Source organism: Panthera uncia, chromosome C2 (genome assembly GCF_023721935.1).
Source record: "Panthera uncia isolate 11264 chromosome C2, Puncia_PCG_1.0, whole genome shotgun sequence".
NCBI lineage: Eukaryota > Metazoa > Chordata > Mammalia > Carnivora > Felidae > Panthera > Panthera uncia.
In genome coordinates this window covers 54897986-54916724 of record NC_064810.1, presented here as the reverse complement: position 1 = coordinate 54916724, position 18739 = coordinate 54897986, and the positions used below count along the sequence as shown (strand labels likewise).

At 36.5% G+C, this 18739-nt stretch overlaps 1 protein-coding gene across 1 annotated transcript in view; it reads left to right on the top strand.

The window, feature by feature from the left end:
• Positions 1 to 18739, top strand: part of MORC1 (MORC family CW-type zinc finger 1) — a 164869-nt gene that overhangs the window by 23811 nt on the left and 122319 nt on the right. The window contains 2 exon segments of the mRNA XM_049629169.1: positions 358 to 463; positions 17572 to 17697. Of these exon segments, the coding sequence (XP_049485126.1) occupies positions 358 to 463; positions 17572 to 17697 (232 nt within the window).

Below are 18739 nucleotides of genomic sequence, written 5' to 3'. Positions count from 1 at the left end.
GGTTTCAGTTCCACCAACGAGAGCTTTACCTATAATACAAATTTAGCTCAGACTCCTCCAACTATTTTCATAATGCAAATTATGAAAAAAGTGCCAAAGTTTAAGAATCCACGTTGAGAGACTTACAATGAATTGAATAGGAATAAACACTTTCCCGTAGAAACTCAACACTCTGGAAGAAAGTGGAATGTGCTGTAAGACGTACATCTTGGAACTTATCCAAGCATATTATTTACTGAAGTGTTGAAGGAAATTTGGTCTAGAGTAAGCTTAATTCCATAGATGAGATAATAGCACTATGACTAATATTTGGTGTTGTTCCAATACTGACAAGGCAAACATCCTTTTTTCTACTAGGTACTTTGCTGGTTATTTATAACTTGAAGCTTTTGCTTAGCGGAGAGCCAGAGTTGGATGTTAAGACTGACAAGGAAGATATGCTGATGGCTGGGGCTCTTGAGGAGTGAGTAGTATGTGTGTTTGACAGAATGTCTCTCAATAATGGCAGTATCCTGGTCCTATGTCTGAGGCCACTGGGCCTTAGCACTGAGATAATTCATTTTACCCCAGTTACAGATGAAGAGAGTTAGGCTGGACCATTGATTCCCAAACCTGGCTGACCCTCTGAGTGACCCAGACAGCTTCTTAAGTATAGGATCTTGTCTTATCCCAGACTTTGCTGAGTCAGAATCTCCAGATATCAGGCGTAGGAGTCAATATTTTTCACATGTTGCCCAGGTGATTTCGAGGTGGCAGCACATTTTGGAACCACTGGAATAACACCTTCAAGCTTCTCTAATTCTGAAACTCTTATTTTATGAATATTAAAACTGAAGAAAACAGAGTTCATTATTCGTTACATATCATTAAAAATGGGCATCGGTATGGTATGGAGCAAAAAGAAATATGACCAACCGATAATTAAGAATGGCCTTATGAACTTCACGCTTGCAGTTTATAAGTAAATAAATTGACACATTCATTTTTCTTGGCTATTAGGAATCTATATGAAACAGAATAAGGAAGGATTGGGGAGCATGAATGAAAATTGTGGAGAAATAATGCAACAGTGACCAAACCTAAGTTTCTCCAAAGTAACTTTGTATTTGAAACTTATCAGCTTGAACGCGCAGTTTCTTAGTGTCAGAACTCTAGAGTTACAAGGGATTTTGAAAGAGTTAAATTCAATCTGATTCATTTTAAATACTGATGTTTGGTGCAAATAAAATGAGAGCAGCAAATATGAAGCATATATGAAATCTTAAATTTTCTAGTAGCCATGTTAGGAAAGGTAAAAAGAAAGAGGTCAAATTAATTTTAATAATGTTTTATTTAATCTGGTATATATAAATTATAATTTTAATATGAAAAATATTAATGAGACATTTTATACTCTTTTTTTTTCCTGCTAAATCCTTGAACTCTAGTGTGTGTTTTGTACACATAGCATGTATCAATTTGGAGCAGTTTTCTAGCATGGCCAATAGCTACCATATTGGGCAGTGCAATTTTAGACTAAGATATTGAGACCCAAGTAAATACATAAACTTAACAAAGAACCTATTTTTGTTTCGTCTTTGAGGTGAAATTTGAAAACCCCTTCCCCAGTTAGAAAATTTAATGTTTGATAATGCTTTTAGATGATCTTTTCTACTTAAAGTTTTTTTTATGATTTATATTTTTCTTATTTCATTCTAAAATGTGTAATTCTTAATTTACACAGAAATGAAGGGTTTTTGTCTTGGAAAAAAAAATCCAACCTCTTTATTGTTATACAAATGCTGGGAACCCTTTTGGCAGTATTAATACGCCAAGATCAGAAAGGAGGCCCAGAACTGTTACTGGCACGTCTATTACCATCTCCCCCTTTCCCGCTGACCCTACCTTTCTGCTTAACAGCTGGTTCCAGAACCAATATCTCATGCTACTTAAAAGCTTTGAGACTAAATTTTCAAGCAGTTATCTGTCAGAGTGCCTTGGCATTTTGACACTAGCGTCAGGAAACAAATAACATTATTAGAAGAATAATTTGACAGCTAATTCTTTGGGAAAAAGTTCTTACTGTTTCCAGATGGTTTAATGAAGTCAGAAGCTTCTTAAGTCATTTAAGCAATTAATCACAAAATGAAAATGCGTCAAACGCAGGGTACGTACAGTTTAATTTAGGAACATTGACCACATTGGATTTGTTTGTTTGGTTGGTTTTTCAACATTTTTCGTAGTTTAATCACAAGAAAAGCTTTTTAAAGATGGGTGGGGACATTTTGATGAGGCTGGGTTGTTGTAAAGAGGAGATGTCATTTCTGTACAAGGGGCACTCTCTATTTCATGGTTTCTGATATGAGTTTCATGATAGTGCCAAGGAGGGACAGCAGTATCACCTCCTGGGGGCGGGGGTGGTAATTATGTATAGGTTTCCCCTCTGAAAAGTCAGTGGGCTCTGACATTAACCATTAACCCAGATCCTCTTTACTAAGGGACTAGGAAAACATGGACTCTTGTGGCTGAAAGAATACTCTGGTCAAAGATGGATCTTTTTCTGACTCCTCTTGCACTTACGACTTCCGTTATTTGAACTTCTAAACAAGTGCAGTTTACAAAATCTTGGTTTTGAGAACAGGTGGTTTGTAATATAATAATTCCTTTGCCATTTTTCTTGTGGTTATTGTGTCCCCTTAAAGCCACTGAGCATGATTCTTCCTCTGTTCAAAACAAGTCTCAAACCTTGGAACTATGCAGTTTCCACCTTTGGTCTTAGATGGTATGGTCCTGCTGATTCTGAAAATAATTTAATTTTCTACATAGAAATAGGAAAATTCAAGCTTTCAGGCTTTTTTTTTTTTTTTTTTTTGGTTTCGGAGAAGAGGTTTTTCTGATACTATTTTTTATTCCAATTTTGTTTATTGTAAAAATATGTATAATATAACACACACACACACACACACACACACACACACGAGGGAAGGAGGGGCCGATAGAGAGGGAAGACAGAGGATCCAGAGCAGACTGTGTGATGACAGCAGAGAGCCCAATGTGGAGCTCAAATTCACGAATTGTGAGATTGTGACCTGAGCCAAAGTTGGAGGCTTACCCGACTGAGCTACCCAGGTGCCTTGGGTGTCTTACCTTCCTTCCTTTCTTTCTTTCTTTCTTTTTCTTTCTTTCTTTCTTTCTTTCTTTCTTTCTTTCTTTCTTTCCTTCTTTTTAATGTTTATTTATTTTTGAGAGAGAGAGACAGAGAATGAGCAGGGGAGACACAGAGAGAGGAGACACAGAATCTATAACAGGCTCTGGGCTCTGAGCTGTCAGCAGAGAGCCCTATGTGAGGCTCGAATTTGTGAATTGTGAGATCGTGAGCTGAGCCAAAGTTGGAGGCTTACCCAACTGAGCCACCCAAGCTGCCCAAAAGTGAAATGATATTTTAAAAAATTGTAAAGAAAATAATTTGTATATCATAATTTTTATTCAATTCTAGTGTTTTTAAGTGTAATTTCTCATTTTTCTTTTTCATTTATGATTTGCTTCTCAACTCACGTTATTATGTAGTCTGGGTAAGTCTCATAATAATTTCTTGATAAGTGGTTTTACGATAGTCTATTAAATTGATTCATCATAATTTACATAAAATTTCTGTATTTTTGGATAGTAACATTGGTCCCAGTGTTTCACATTATTTATGGATAATATTGAGGTAAACATTTTCATGCAGATGGATTTTTTTTTTATTCTTTTGAATTGTTTTTTTAAGACAAACTCCCAGGAATGGAACTACTGAGTCAAAGTGTCTGAACTTTCATATAGTTTTTGTGAGTATTTGATATCAGGGTTTTTTTTTAATTTTTTAATGTTTATTTATTTTTGAGAGACAGAGACAGAGTGCGGTTGGAGGAGGGGCAGAGAGAGAGGAAAACACAGAATCTCAAACAGGCTCCAGGCTCTGAGCTGTCAGCACAGAGTCCGACAGGAGGCTCGAACTCGGGAACGGCAAGATCATGACCTAGGCTGAAATCGGACACTTAATCGACTGAGCCAGCCAGGTGCCCTATTTGATATTTGTCTTAAACTTTGCAATCAATACCCTTTATTGGCTTTGCACTGAGGCTCTACAGCAGTATATCCGACCTTTAGCAGGGCCCTGTTTTAAGATGACAGTAATCTCATGAAAATTTCATTAGGAGTGATATTCAAGCACGTGGGCAGTGGCATGTGCTTTGGCAACATGAGTCTAAAGACAGCCTGTTTTTACTTACATTAAAAGAGAATATGTAGACAGAAAAGTCATCTCAGAATTTCAGAATCAGATGAGGCAGAAGTTTGCATTAATGTGTGATATATTAAATCAGAATTTGAATCTGTAAATGTGACATGTGGGGAGTGCCAGGGAATCACAGAATTCCATAACAATATACAGAAAGTAGGTTATATCTGCAGGGAAAGAATCTGCCATGTTAAACTTAGGCAAAGTGCCCTAAAAAGGTAGAAGACAACATGAAAAATAGCTTTGTAAGAAATCAAAAGGAAGTTAAGAGTTTGCAACAAAGAGGCAGGGGAAGGGCTGAGAATACTGAATATTAATGAAAAGAGTAGTGAAGTAATAACAGAAAACAAGATGTTTCTTTAGGGCCAGCCTAGACAATGTTTGTTTGTTAATTCATGTTTTATGTTGTAATTTTTGGAACTCTGGACCAAGTCCTGCATCTCAAACTCTTGCAGATTTTTCCCCACTAAGTTTTTTTTTTCCTTCCCCCTTTGAGGTAGTCAAAACAAAATCAAGTCAATTTGTTCTCTCCTTCCGACTGGTGGCTGTTAGTAACCTTTAGCCACAATCACACAGATGATTAAAATCAGAGTGATTTCCAGAGGTCCTCTATTAAATGTTTATTTATTTATTAAAAACATTTTTTTTTACATTTTTATTTATTTTTGAGAGACAGAGAGAGAGCACAAGTGGGGGAGGGTCAGAGATAGAAGGAGACACAGAATCCGAGGCAGGCTCCAGGCTCCGAGCTGTCAGCATAGAGCCCGACGTGGGGCTTGAATTCACGAACCGTGAGATCATGACCTGAGCCTAAGTCGGACGCCTAAACGACTGAGCCACCCAGGTGCCCCTATTTATTTTGAGAGAGAGAGAGAGAGAGAGAGAGGGAGAGAGAGAGAGAGAGAGCTTGTGCAAGCAGGGGAGGAGCAGAGAGAGAGGGAGAGAGAGAATCCCAAGCAGGCTCCACGCCGTCAGCACAGACCCTAACACAGGGCTTGAGCTTACGAACTGTGAGCCAAAATCAGGAGTTGAACACGCAACTCACTGAGCCACCCAGGTGCCAGAGAACCTCTATTGACTGAATGCAGTAGGACTGACCAAATGGAAGATGGCTCTGAGATGTCAGTGCCTGTAATGCCTCACAGGTGGTTAGTGTAAACTGGAATGTGCAAGATCCATAGGGTTGGGATTCTCCTTTGGCATTCCTTATCCAGAGAGTCTATCTTTGGCAGGTATGGAATTACTCTCTAATCTAGATGTTTTAATTTCATTCATAGGACATAGAATTCTTTATGTGGACACCAGTATGGAATTACAATTTCAGAACTGAGGTTTTGAAATTTCATATAAGATATGCCACCAAGAAATCCTGGATCCAGGTGTTAGTTTTCTTTACTCTCTCCCGTGTCTCATTCTTCCACCTGGTGGTCCAGCACCTGGTCCAGGAACAGTAATCTTTGGGGCAGAGGTTGGGGTGAGCCTCCAGTGGTACATAAATATGAGTTTCTTGAAAACCTCTCAAAAGTGCATAGATACCTAAATCGGTGTAACAGTGCTTTCTCATTCTCTACCCCTGCCCCTCCAATCTCTCTTCTACTATAGAAATAACTCTGCAACTTGGGCTTATTGAAGTGTGTCATCTAGACTTTTCGGTTCTTGTCAGTTTATATTGAAGTCATACTTTTTTCTTCTTAGCTTTTTCTTCTGAAATAATTTAGACTTTTCAACAGGGTTGCAAAGATATTACAAAGAATTGTATACCTTTCCCTCAGATTCCCTAGATGTTGATAATCCACCATACTTGCTTTATCATTCATCCTGCCCCTCTTCTTTTTACACGCAGTAGGGACCCATGCATTCCTTTTAAGGGTAATAATCTATCACTATTAGTATTAATGTTGTGGCTAAAGTTGTCCTAGACTTGGCTAGTGGGAGCCTATTGAGGCTGACTCTTATGTTCTTTTGATGTATCACCATCAGTGTTGAATATTTTTGTACTTTTTGGCATCATAAGATATTCTAGGCTCATAATATACTTCTGCTGCTGTAGTAATGCTACAATAAGCTATTTTTCCAAGGAATCCTTTTTTCTTTTATTGGATACTCCTATACCTCACTTTTAAGCACCTTTTAAAAAAGTGACTGTAAAGTAATAAATAACTGTACATTGGTAAAAAACAATATTTGCATGATATTATAGATTGGTATACATCATACTCAGATTGACGTCACTTTTTCACTACTTTAACTAATGCTAATCTTTATACTTATATTTTTGGGCACTTGCATGAATATTTCTTTAGTATTGATTCTCAGAGATAATATTACCAGATTAAGTGGTAGTAATTTTAAATTTAAATAGATAGTGGTAAATTGCTGTGCAAAAAGCTTAAACTATCTATGCACCCAGCCAATGATCTGAATTTTGTCAATGGCCCCATTTTCATCAATATTTGATATAAACTAACTTTTAAAATTTTGCCAGGTAGATTAAATATTTCTCTGAACTTTGTTTTCTCCTGATTATTGACAGTATGGGGTATATTTTCATGTTTTTTGGATGCTTACTTTGCTTCCATAATTTGCTTGTATCTTTTGTTTATATTTGTATATTTCTATTATGTAGTTTTAATGTTTTTTAGGAACTTTTATTTAGTTATTATTACTTTGGATGTTAAATATGAGGAACATTTTTTCTTCAATCTGGCACTTGTCTTTTTTTTAATTAAAATTTGTATTTAGGTAATTGTAGACTCATAAGCAGTTATAAGAAATAATATAGAGAAAGCCTGTGTGCCCTTAACTCAGCTTCCCCTATGCTGGCATTTTGCTAAACTGTAGAACAATATCACAACCAGGATGCTGACACTGATGTAATCCATCTGGTGCAAATCTCCAGTGTATCAGTACAAGGTTCCTTCCAATTGCCTTTTATAACCACACACAACTCCTTCTCTCTCCCCACTTGACTTTTAACATTGTTAGTACTGTCCTTTGTCTTAGAGAAATTTTTGATATTTTGGGGTCAAATCTGTCAATATTTTTCTTTATGAGTTTCTTTTACATTTCTAACCTCAGATAGGTTTTCCTTAACCAAATATATCTTCTTATCATTTTAAAAATACTTATGGTTTATTTCTATAGCTTTTGAATCTATCTGGAATTTGGTTTTGCACATGATGTGAAGTGTGTGTGCAGAGGGGAGGATGGCTTAATATTTTCTAATGTATGTAGCATTTTTAAAATCATTCAGCCTTTCCTACTTACTTGAAATGCATCATGAATATAAACTAAATTCTCATCATTTATGGATCTCTTTCTAGATGACCTGTTTCTTTTCATATATTTTTTCTGTTCTTGCTTCATTAGAACTTTTTAATTGCTATAGCCTTTATAATGTGTTTTGATATTTGGTAGGGCAAGTACTCTTTCACTGTCCTTTTTGAATGTGTTATGATTGTTCTTGCACATGTTCTCCTCCATATGAATTTCAAAGTCAGCTTTTCAAGTTTTATTATAAAAAATTCTCTTGGGACTTTGATTAGTAGTCTATTGAATTTATAGCTTGACAGAGGGAGAACTGACATATTTATGTTTTGGTTCTTATTTCAGTCTTCTTTTATATAGTTGAGTGTAATTTTACATCATCATATATGCCACAGTAGTTAAGAATTTTGGAGGTTAGATTGTATGATCATAGTTATATTTTTTAAGTTTTTGAGGAACCACCATGCTGTTTTCCAGAGTGGCCGCACCAGTTTGCATTCCCACCAGCAGTGGAAAGTGTTCTCCCTTTTCCACATCCTTCCCAATATTTGTTGTTTCCTGAGTCGTTCATTTTAGCCATTCTGACAGGTGTGAGGTGGTATCTCATTGTGGTTTTGATTTGTATTTCCCTGATGATGCGCAATGTTGAACATCTTTTTGTGTGTCTGTTAGCCATCTGAATTACTTCTTTGGAAAAATGTCTGTTCATGTTTTCTGGCCATTTCTTCACTGGATTATTTGTTTTTTGGGTGTTGAGTTTGATAAATTCCTTATAGTATGATTTTGCTTATTAACCCTTTATCTGATCTGTCGTTTTCAAATATCTTCCTCCATTCCGCTGGTCGCCTTTTAGTTTTGTTGATTGTTTCTTTCACTGTGCAGAAGCTTTTTATCTTGATGAGGTCCCAGTAGTTCATTTTTTTTTTGTTTTAATGGAATTCTTTTATCTTTGATCATTAAGTGTGATATTTGTTCTAGTTATTTTTCCTTTTCATCAGTGCCTTTTGTCAAGCTTAGTAAGTCATTTTATTTCTAGTTTATTGAGTGATTTTTATTTATTTTTCACATTAGAAAATTGGTGTTAACTTTCAGTCAACGGTTTTTTGACATCTGTTGAGATGATTTAGTTTTGTTTTTCTCTTCTAATCTGTTAAAGTAGTATACTATGAAAGTTTGTGATATTCAACTATCATTCTTCCATTCCTACAATAAACCCAGCTAGTTTATGATGTCTGTGGTCTTATCACTGTGTGTTTTTATTTCTACTTTTATTACTTTTGAATTGTGCTATAACTGTTAATCTTATTAATTAATTCAGATTTTTAAGTTCTTGGATCAAATTTGTCATTTATAATGTCTTATAAAAACATTCATTTTATTTGGATTTTCAGATTTGTTGATAAGGAATTTTACATAAAATATTCCTATAAAACTTCTGTTTCCCCCAACCTTGTAGTTGTGTCCACTTTTACTGCTTTTATTGCATGGTATGTCATCTCTTTTTCTTGGCCAGAGGGGCTTAGTTGTTTCAACTGTCTTTAAAAATAAAATAATTTCAGATTCTGATTTATTTTGTATTTCTCTATTTTCTCCTACTTTCTGTAACGTTGTTTTATTTTATTTGTCCTGCTTCCTTGAGGTGTACCTATTATTTGTTTACTTTCAATCTCATTTTCTAATCTAAACAACTAAGGCTTTTATGCATCCTCCCAGCACCACCCCTGCATCGTGGCTCTATTCTACAGGTTTCAAAAGTAGAACTCTCATTATTGCTTATTTCTAAATAGTTTACAGATTCCATTTTGATTTCCTCTTTAGCTCAGGAATTACCTTCAAAAAGTATTTTAAAAATCTACAAGTACCTAAATTGTGTGTGTGTGTGTGTGGGGGGTGAAATATCCTTTTAATACTGTTGTAATTTTATTATACAGTGATCGGAGAACGTAGTTTGCATCATATCGGCTCTTTGAAATTTGTTGAGATTTCTTGTGGCCTAATAATGTTTTAAACATTGGAAAAATTGTAACTCTCTGAAAAAGATTTTGTAACATCAAGCTTTTATTTTTTTTATTTTTTTATTTAAAAAAAAATTTTTTTTTGACATTTATTTATTTTTGACACAGAGAGAGACAGAGCATGAACAGGGGAGGAGCAGAGAGAGAGGGAGACACAGAATCTGAAACAGGCTCCAGGCTCTGAGCTGTCAGCACAGAGCCTGACGCAGGGCTTGAACTCACGGACCGTGAGATCATGACCTGAGCTGAAGTCGGACGCTTAACCGACCAAGCCGCCCAGGCGCCCCATCAAGCTTTTAATTAAATTATTTAAATCTTCCATTCTGCCTCACCCCCTCCCCGCCCCCCAGCCTGATCCCCCAATTTCTGAGAGCAGTATGAATCTTACAATGCCTATGGTTTTGTCTATGTTTCTTGTATTTCTTCTAATTTTTGCTATATATGTTTCTGAGTCATTAGATTTATGGCATACACACATTTTGTTTAAGTGAACCTTTATTAATGTAAAATATCCCTCTGTGTTCCAGTGATACTTTCTAATAACTTTGTTTCTGTTTTTGTCTAACATTAACCTATGTTTGCTTTGTTTGGTTAACTTTTCTTACCACATAGTTTTTCACTGCTTTATTCTCAGCAGTGTTATTTAATTTTCAATTTGTCTCTTATAAATGGCATGTAACTAGATTTGTCAGCATTCACTCTGAGTGCTTCTATCTTTTAATAGGAAATTTATCTAGTTTACACTTATTAGGACATCTGCTGTAGCTGGACTTACTCTGCCTTCTCATTTTATGTTTTATATTTACTTCTTTGGTTGTCATTTGTTTGTGGTTAGGTTTGTTTGTTTAATTTGTTGCCATTTGCTGGTGCTTGGGTTTAATTTTGTTCTGCCTTATTTTTTTTTCTCCCTTTGTGAGATTGGTTGAGTTGTTATTTTTTTGTCAAGAAGGAAGATTCATGTTTTCCCATTCAGATAGTCTGAAAATTATTTGTTCCATGCTATTCTTTCAGAGTGGACTGCCTTTATATTTTAAATAAATCTATCAAACTTAGTTTTCTTATCAAAGTGTAGAGTTAAAAGTGTTATCTATCTTAACTCACAAGTAAGTCAAGGCTTTGGTATGCTTTATTTCTCTTCCTTACCAGTTCCACCTTTTTCTGATTATTTTATTTGGATTTATTTATAAAATTTTATAATATTATGTCACACCCTGCATAAATAATCATTTAGACTAAATTATAGGATTTATTATTTCTCTTTGCTTACCACACCATCTTCCACCCTGAATCTTTTTAATTTACTCATTAGTTCATTTGCTGGATTATTATTACTCAAATAATTGCTCAAATAATTATTTCAAAGTCCATTGGATGTAAACTTTTGGAAGCTTTGTATCCTTAAAGGTATCTTTATTTTTCTTTTCTTCCTCAATGTTTGTCTAAATGAATAAAGAAACATTGATTCAAAAGTAGTTTCCCTCAGAAATTATTGCTTATTCGATGTCTTGAATCCATGTTGTTTATGAGAAGCCTAATGCAGATGTGATTACTGAATTTTTATAAATTGCTCATTTTCCCCACCTTGAATAGCTTTTAGGAATTCTTGTAACTTTAAATAAAATTCCACAATGTGTCTAGCTATGGGTTTTGACTTTTTTAAATTCTTCATACTCAGGACTCTTGTACTGAGAATTCTTCGATGACATTTCTAACTTGCTTATTGTTGGTTCTGCCTTCAAGTAGATTCAGACCCAACCATTTATTACCTCCTCTACTGCTGTGATCCTGGTCAAAGCCATCATTGTGTTTCGCCATAGTTATTATGGAGGGTTTCCCACCAAGCCACAGGTCTCTCTTGGTTCAGTAAAAACTGTGCCACCCTAGCTGTTCTGTAGCAGCCAGAGCAGTCTTTTAAAAACTCTGTGTAAAATTCCCCAATGACTTCCCATTACACTCAGAGGAAAAGCGAAGGTCTTTATAATGTTCTGCAGCATCCTGCATGATAAAGTCCTCTGTTACTCTCTAACCTCCTTTCCTCTCCCATCTTCTCTAGGTACACAGGCGTCCTTACTGTTCTTCCTTGGGCTTCCTTAGATTCATTTTACATTCCCTCATTCAGTAGATATTTATTGAGTGTCAGGACCTGTTTTAGAAGCTGGGTATATATCAAGGGAAAAAACTACAAATATCTTTGCCCCAAATGGCTTGAATTCTGTTGAGAGAGCTTTCATTCTAATGATAAGTTATCTATGGTCTCTGAAATTTAGTCTTGTCATGTATAAAATGGTGCTACATGGAACATGATCTGCTTAATATGAATGCTGTAGAAATAGAATAGTCACAGTACCTAGCACACAGAGGTTCTGAGTACATCTTAGTTCCCTCCATTCTGCTTTTCCCTACAATACTTCTTTCTAGCACCTACTATTGTAATGCCGTGGAAACTAACCTAGGGTCTGATAGATAGCTAGCGCTGAATTGAATGCCAATGTCTAGGTAATTTTCTCAGAATACGTAGATACTTTTATTGGAAGGTACCAGCACTCTTCTTAGTGGGTTCCACTGTCCTCCATCCTTGAAGATCGTTGCGGACCTTTATTAGGGAAAGAGGGAGTTTTAGTTTTAGGAAATTTTGTAAAGTGCTTTTGTTGAAATCTCTTTCGGGTTCCAAATTGTGAAGACTTGGTCACTCCTGTAACTCATGTAAGCATTGTACCTGTTCTGTTATGCATGTGATTTCCCTGGGCCATGTTGCTTTTGTGACTTGTCTTCTTAGCATTATAAATATGTTACATATTCAACTTTAAGAGAACTTGCAAGAAAGGACAGATTCTAGTTAAAAAAAAAAGCATGTTGTAGAATTGGCTGTCATCATAGTGTCCTGTCATACCCCTGGAATCAATCATGGCTTAGGATCTCAGGCAGTTAGGAGAACCTATATGACAAAACAGCTCTGAGAGTGATGATATAATATGGAATAATGGAGTTGAAATTTTGTGCTAAGTAATATTTTGAAATTAGATGCCACGTTGCCAGTGTCTTCCTAAATTGACAGTCATTGGGCAGCATTTCATAATGTCTATAGTTTATGTCTTAACTGAGCTGGCTGCGAACACATCAAAAGTTACAGCTTCACATTGTAATGTATTGCTTGCCATACTGTGGTTATGACAGAAACATTTTCATTACATTGTATCACTTATAACTTTTATTTTAAATTACCTCTTTCAGTTGACATTTCTCTTAGGTATAATCTACCCTAAGATTAAATTTGGCTAGCCCCTTCATAGTTCAGAATTTAAGCTAGTTAAAAATCTTTATGCACTTCTTTGTATTCAAGATAATATAGACCTTGTTAATTTCAGCTTTAGGAACTCCTCGGAGATTTTAGCAATAAATTTAGAAAACAGTTTTTGTTATAATATGCAGTATTTTCATGAATAAAAATATGGCACTTCTGAGATATTCCAAAAGGGATCTAATTTAGTCTAGAGTCATTTTTCTCAACTGTGGACCTTACAAGGGCAGTTCAGTGGGAGTCTGTTGGTGCATAGCCGATGTGAATAAATGTAGAGGGTGTCCTGTGAGAGAGTGTTCTGCTCTTCTCTTTCAAGCAACCTTTCTTACATACTACCCTGTCCATTAGGTCTACCATGCAGAGGTTCTCAAAACTTGCAGGGTTAAAGAAATCACCTGGGTAGCTTTAAAAAATTTATATTCTGAGACTCCAGCCACAGAGAATCTGTATTGGTAGATAAGGAGATATGATGCTGACCATGGGACCCCTATTTCTGGCCCTTCTCCTGTCCTTAACAGTTTGGTGACTACACCAGTCCACCCATGATATGTTGTGTACAGAACAACACTTAAAGCAGAACAATGTAGGTAGATTGGGAGAAGAAAGAGGCCACACCGAGGCCAGCTGGAGGCTGAATTAGAGACTTTTTAAGAATGCCAAACACTGAGCAGGGGGCAAACACATAGACTACTCCATCTGCTGTTATATTCCACAGACTTTGAAGCCAGTTACTGCCTTAAAACACTGTCTTCTTTCCGCATAGCTGTCATGTGGCACTGTGTGTGTGTGTGTGTGTGTGTGTGTGTGTGTGTATTGGGGAGCATTCTCTCTTCCTTTCTCTAGTTTATTATAGCCAGTTAAATAGAAATGAGAGAGAAAGAGAGATACAAAGATAGAGATATGGGCACTTCTGCCAGAGTTTCAGATGGAAAAGAAAGACATTTAGGAGTACACAAGAGAAGAGCACTTCTTGGAAAAAATATGTGAAGTAGTTCCTGATGGGGGGAGAATAACACTTTTTTTTCTTAGATCTTTTGAAGATAACTTTATTACTTAGTACATTTGGATTTCAGTTTCCCAATGGCCTTATTTATAAAGATTGAGAGCATCGTCATTGAAGATGATCAGTCATTAAAGAGTCTTTCTTGTAAAGGGAACCCCGTTGTTCATTCTACATTAAGCCAACAAAGTCCTGAATAATTATTATTCATTCAACAAATATTAATGGGTGAGTGTGCTACCTTCATGGGGTTTGTAGCCTGATGGGGATGCAGATAAAGACAGAGACACTACTAAGTGGGAAGTGCTGTGATGGGGAGGCACAGAAGAAGGAGGGGAGCCCCAGAAGTACATGATTCACCCAATCTTGGGGAGTGAGGGAAAGCTTCAAGAGGCCGTGAGATCTCAAGTTGCATCCTGAAGGGGGAAAAGGAGCTAACCAAAAATTGCCAAGGAATTGAATGTGCTAAGGCATAGGGATAAGAAAGCATTACCCATATCTAGAGAACCAAGAGCGTTCCTAAATGCCTAGACTAAAGCTGGCAAGAGATGGGGCTGGAGAGTTTAGTGGTCATCAGATCATGAAGGACCTCATACCGCATATAAAGTTCACAAGTTATACTGAGTAGCCCATTTCATATGTAGATTTTATATTTAGCCTTCTTCATCTTCTTTCTATCACAGACATCACAATAGCATAAGAAGTATTGCCATTCTGTTTGTTACAAATAAATAGGAACTTTCCAAAGTGGCATGTGTGTAGAAAAGGGTTAACATAGAAGTCTTTGTCCTTAGAAAGTCTAGCTGTCAAGGTTGGGCCTTGGGAACTTGGCTGGTAAAGTTCTGGGAACTTGGCTGGTAAAGGCCCCTACACTGATAGAAAACTTTTTTTTTTTTTTTTTTTTTTTTTGGGACAGAGAGAGACAGAGCATGAACGGGGGAGGGGCAGAGAGAGAGGGAGACACAGAATCGGAAGCAGGCTCCAGGCTCCGAGCCATCAGCCCAGAGCCTGACGCGGGGCTCGAACTCACGGACCGCGAGATCGTGATCTGGCTGAAGTCGGACGCTTAACCGACTGCGCCACCCAGGCGCCCCTAGAAAACTTTTCCTAACATTTAAGTTTGGTTTACTATATCTAGTCTATGCAAATAATATGGTTATGCTGGAATTTTGATACATGCTGGCAGAGGGTACTTATGTGACCACCCCCCATAAAACCCTTCAGTGCTGTCTCTGATGGCTTCCTTAGGCAGAAACATCACACATGTGTTGCTGCATTTTCATAGGTGGGGGAAGAATGCCCTCTGTTTGACCCTGAGAGGGAGAAAACACAAGAAAGCTGCAGTTGGATTCCTCCGCACCCCACCTATCTTTCCCCATTATGATCCGCTGTATACCCTTACTGCATCACTGTGATAAAACTTAGCCATAAGTGCAATTCTGTGCTAAGTCCCATGAGTGATTCTAGTGAATTTCCTAACAGAAAGGAGGTCTTAAGCATCACCAACACACCTGCTATGACTATTTACTTATAGATATTGATTGGATGAGTACAAAAAGTGAGTTATAAAATGCTGGAAGTACTAGTTTCCTTATTTTGTTTTTGTGTGCGTGTGTATGTGTGTGCATATATATGTGTGTGTGTATGTGTGTGTGTGTGTGTATATATATATATATATATATATATATATATATTAGACCCATATATACCCATATATATTGTATATCTATATTTTTTAGAAATTCTTTTTTTTTTTAACATTTCTTTATTTTTGAGTGAGACAGAGACAGAGTGTAAGTGGGGGAGGGGCAGAGAGAAAAGGAGACAGAATCTGGAGCAGGCTCCAGGCTCTGAGCAGGCTGTCAGCACAGAGCCTGATGCGGGGCTTGAACTCACAAACTGCAAGATCATGACCTGAGCCGAAGTTGGACGCTCAACCAACTGAGCCACCTGGGTGCCCCTACATTTTTTTTTTTTTTTTTTAAACCCAAATTTGTCTAACCCAGTTTGATCTTTCATCATTATTTCTCAAATTATCAGACTTGGCTTTAAATTACTTCTGACTTTTACTTTCAAATGACAGAGATGTGTTAGCGTTTAGGAGAGTCAAAGAAAGCTACTGGCTTTAAGGGCAATTTTTATTTTATTTTTTTATTAAAAAACATTTTTTTAATGTTTATTTTTTGAGGGAGAGAGACAGAGCATGAGCGGGGGAGGGGCAGAGACAGAGAGGGAGATGCAGAATCCAAAACAGGCTCCAAGCTCCAGGCTCCGCGCTGTCAGCACAGAGCCCGATGCGAGGCTCGAACTCAGGAACGGTGAGATCATGATCTGAGCCAAAGTCGGACACTCAACCAACTGAGCCACCCAGGTGCCCCAAGGGCAATTTTTAATCAACAGATCCAGAAAGGATTTGAATAAATGGCAGAAGTCCTTGGAAGATTTATAGTGTCTCCAGGTGACTTTTTTTTCCTTTTTCTTTTAACAGGTGAGGATTTACTTGATTGTGCAGCATCTGATTATTGTGCTACACCATAATGCAGACAACCTCCCTGGTCGTATTAAAAGATGCATTAGTATTTATGGAGTAATAGCCATGGACTAGGTACTTTTTATATAATTTATATTGGGAAATTTTACTCAAGTCTTACTTGAAAAGAATTTCCTTTTAAATGAAAGAAATCCTAAAAGAACTTATAACCAACCAGAAAATCCTTGGCTTTCTTTCGGGCTTCATGTTCATTTTGGTAAATTCCTTGGAGCTCTCTCCTTTCTTACTGAGTAACTGGCAGTGGTCTGTGACTCTGTTGAGCACTTCCCCTCAGACAGGATTTATGTTTCCTTTCCATCATCTTTGTCTCCCTCTAGGCATGATGGGCATAGGGCTCCCTGCTTTCTACTTGACCTAGTAGCCTTTTCTGGGACCCAGTAGGTAAAGAATGCTGCTTCCTAAGCATAGCTGGGTTTGTTTTTGATCTTTATTTCTTGTCTAATTGGAGAAGATTTACAGTTCGTAAATGGACTTTAATATAGAAGGTCCCTGGAGTTAGGATACAGCAACAGAGTGATTTCCCAGCAACGTGCTGTTTTACAAGGTTAGCTTTCTTCGTAAGCCTGTTTACATTGTGTCTGCTCCCATTTTACTGCCTTTCCGTCCTTTATTTTTCTTTCTCCTCTCTCACTTACCACATCAGACTTCTCCCCTCAGCTGGCCATAAATACTTAATGCTTACTGCATTTGCAGAATGAAGTTTTATATTTCTTGTTTATAATTTTCAATGCAAATGAAGCATTTTTTATTGTTTTTCTCCATTTATATTAACTTCATGGAAACATTTCGTATTCCTGTGGGCCTAGATTCTTTTTGTTACATTTGAGCAGGGGGATTGTTTTGTTTGTTTGACTTGGTTTTGTCCTTCCGATCCAACAGCTTTAATGGAAAGTGTATTTTCTATTGCTGGTGTAAGTCTACTTAGAATCAGTTGCCAACAAAAAACTGGTTCTAATCGAAGGATAGGTTATTTATGTAGCCCTTTATATTTAGAGGCCTGCCTAATGAGGTTATGTGAGTGTTGCAAGATTCGCTGGAGTGTGTTGTCATTAGGTTTAGAAGAAAAGTTCCTGAAGCTGCTGGTGGTAACCGTCATAACCTGTTAGTCTGATTTTTTTTCTTCTGAAAGACATGGCATTTTTGCATCCTTTATAGTGTGGTCTTTGGTATTTTCTATTCTAGTTTTCCAGAGAGATGGTCATTCAGAGCCTACACATCTGTTCTGTATTTTGAACCTTGGATGAGAATATTCATTCAGGCCAAAAGAGTTCAGACAAAACACCTATGTTATTGCCTCTACAGACCCAGGTAACTCACCTTCTTTAAATTATCTTCATAGTTTTTATTTTCTAAAATCAATAGGCTCCTCCCCCAAATTGTTTAAGTGATTTGATAGTAAGAATTTTATAATTTGATAGTAAGATTTTACAATTTGATGGTAAGATTTTTACTATGGTAAATAAAATTCAGACTGCTTCTGAAAGGTTTACTGAGCAGTAATCACGTGTAACAAATATTTGGCCATAATAGCCACAAATTGCAGGGAACCCTCTTAAGTTAGATAACCACTCCAAGTAGGAATTTGTTTTTGACTTATTGAATCTTAGGTGCTTTGATTGTGATCAGTTCCATTATAAAAATCACAGTTCACTTATATTTCTGTTTACACAATTTGAACTATTAAATCATACACATATGTGTATGTATATTTTATGTATGGAATGAACACATTTATAAACACTGTGTGGTTCAGTTATATTTTAGTTGTTTTTTACATTTTAGCATGAACTTTTTTTATTATACCACAATAAGTCTTGTTAATGTGCATAAGCATACATAGTTATAAATTTTTCTTAATGATAAAAACTTTTAAGATCTACTCTCTTAGCAACTTTCAACTATGCATTACAGTATTGTTAACTATGTGGTACATTACATCACCATGACTTAGTTATTTTGTAACCAGAAGTCTGTACCAGCATAAACTTTTTTGAAGCTGATATTTGCATATTTTAAATTTATCTTACCCAACTGTATATGCAGTCAGAAGAGTGTATGTGTGTGTGTTGTTTCTGGGTGGTCATTCATTTACTCACCAAACATTTACCAGAGTCTCCTGTGAGTCCTGAGATTGTGTTAGGTACAAAATATAGAAAGATAAGATTAGTTCTGATTTTGAGGAGCTTAATATCTACTGGGAGAAACGTTTAATGTTTGAACACTGTCTCTCTCTATATATGCCTTTTTATATGCATTTTTTTTTTAAATTTTCACAGTGACCCTGTGGGTCATGTTTAATTATCACCATTTCAGAGATAAGGAAATGTCATAACTGAACAAGAGCTCAAAT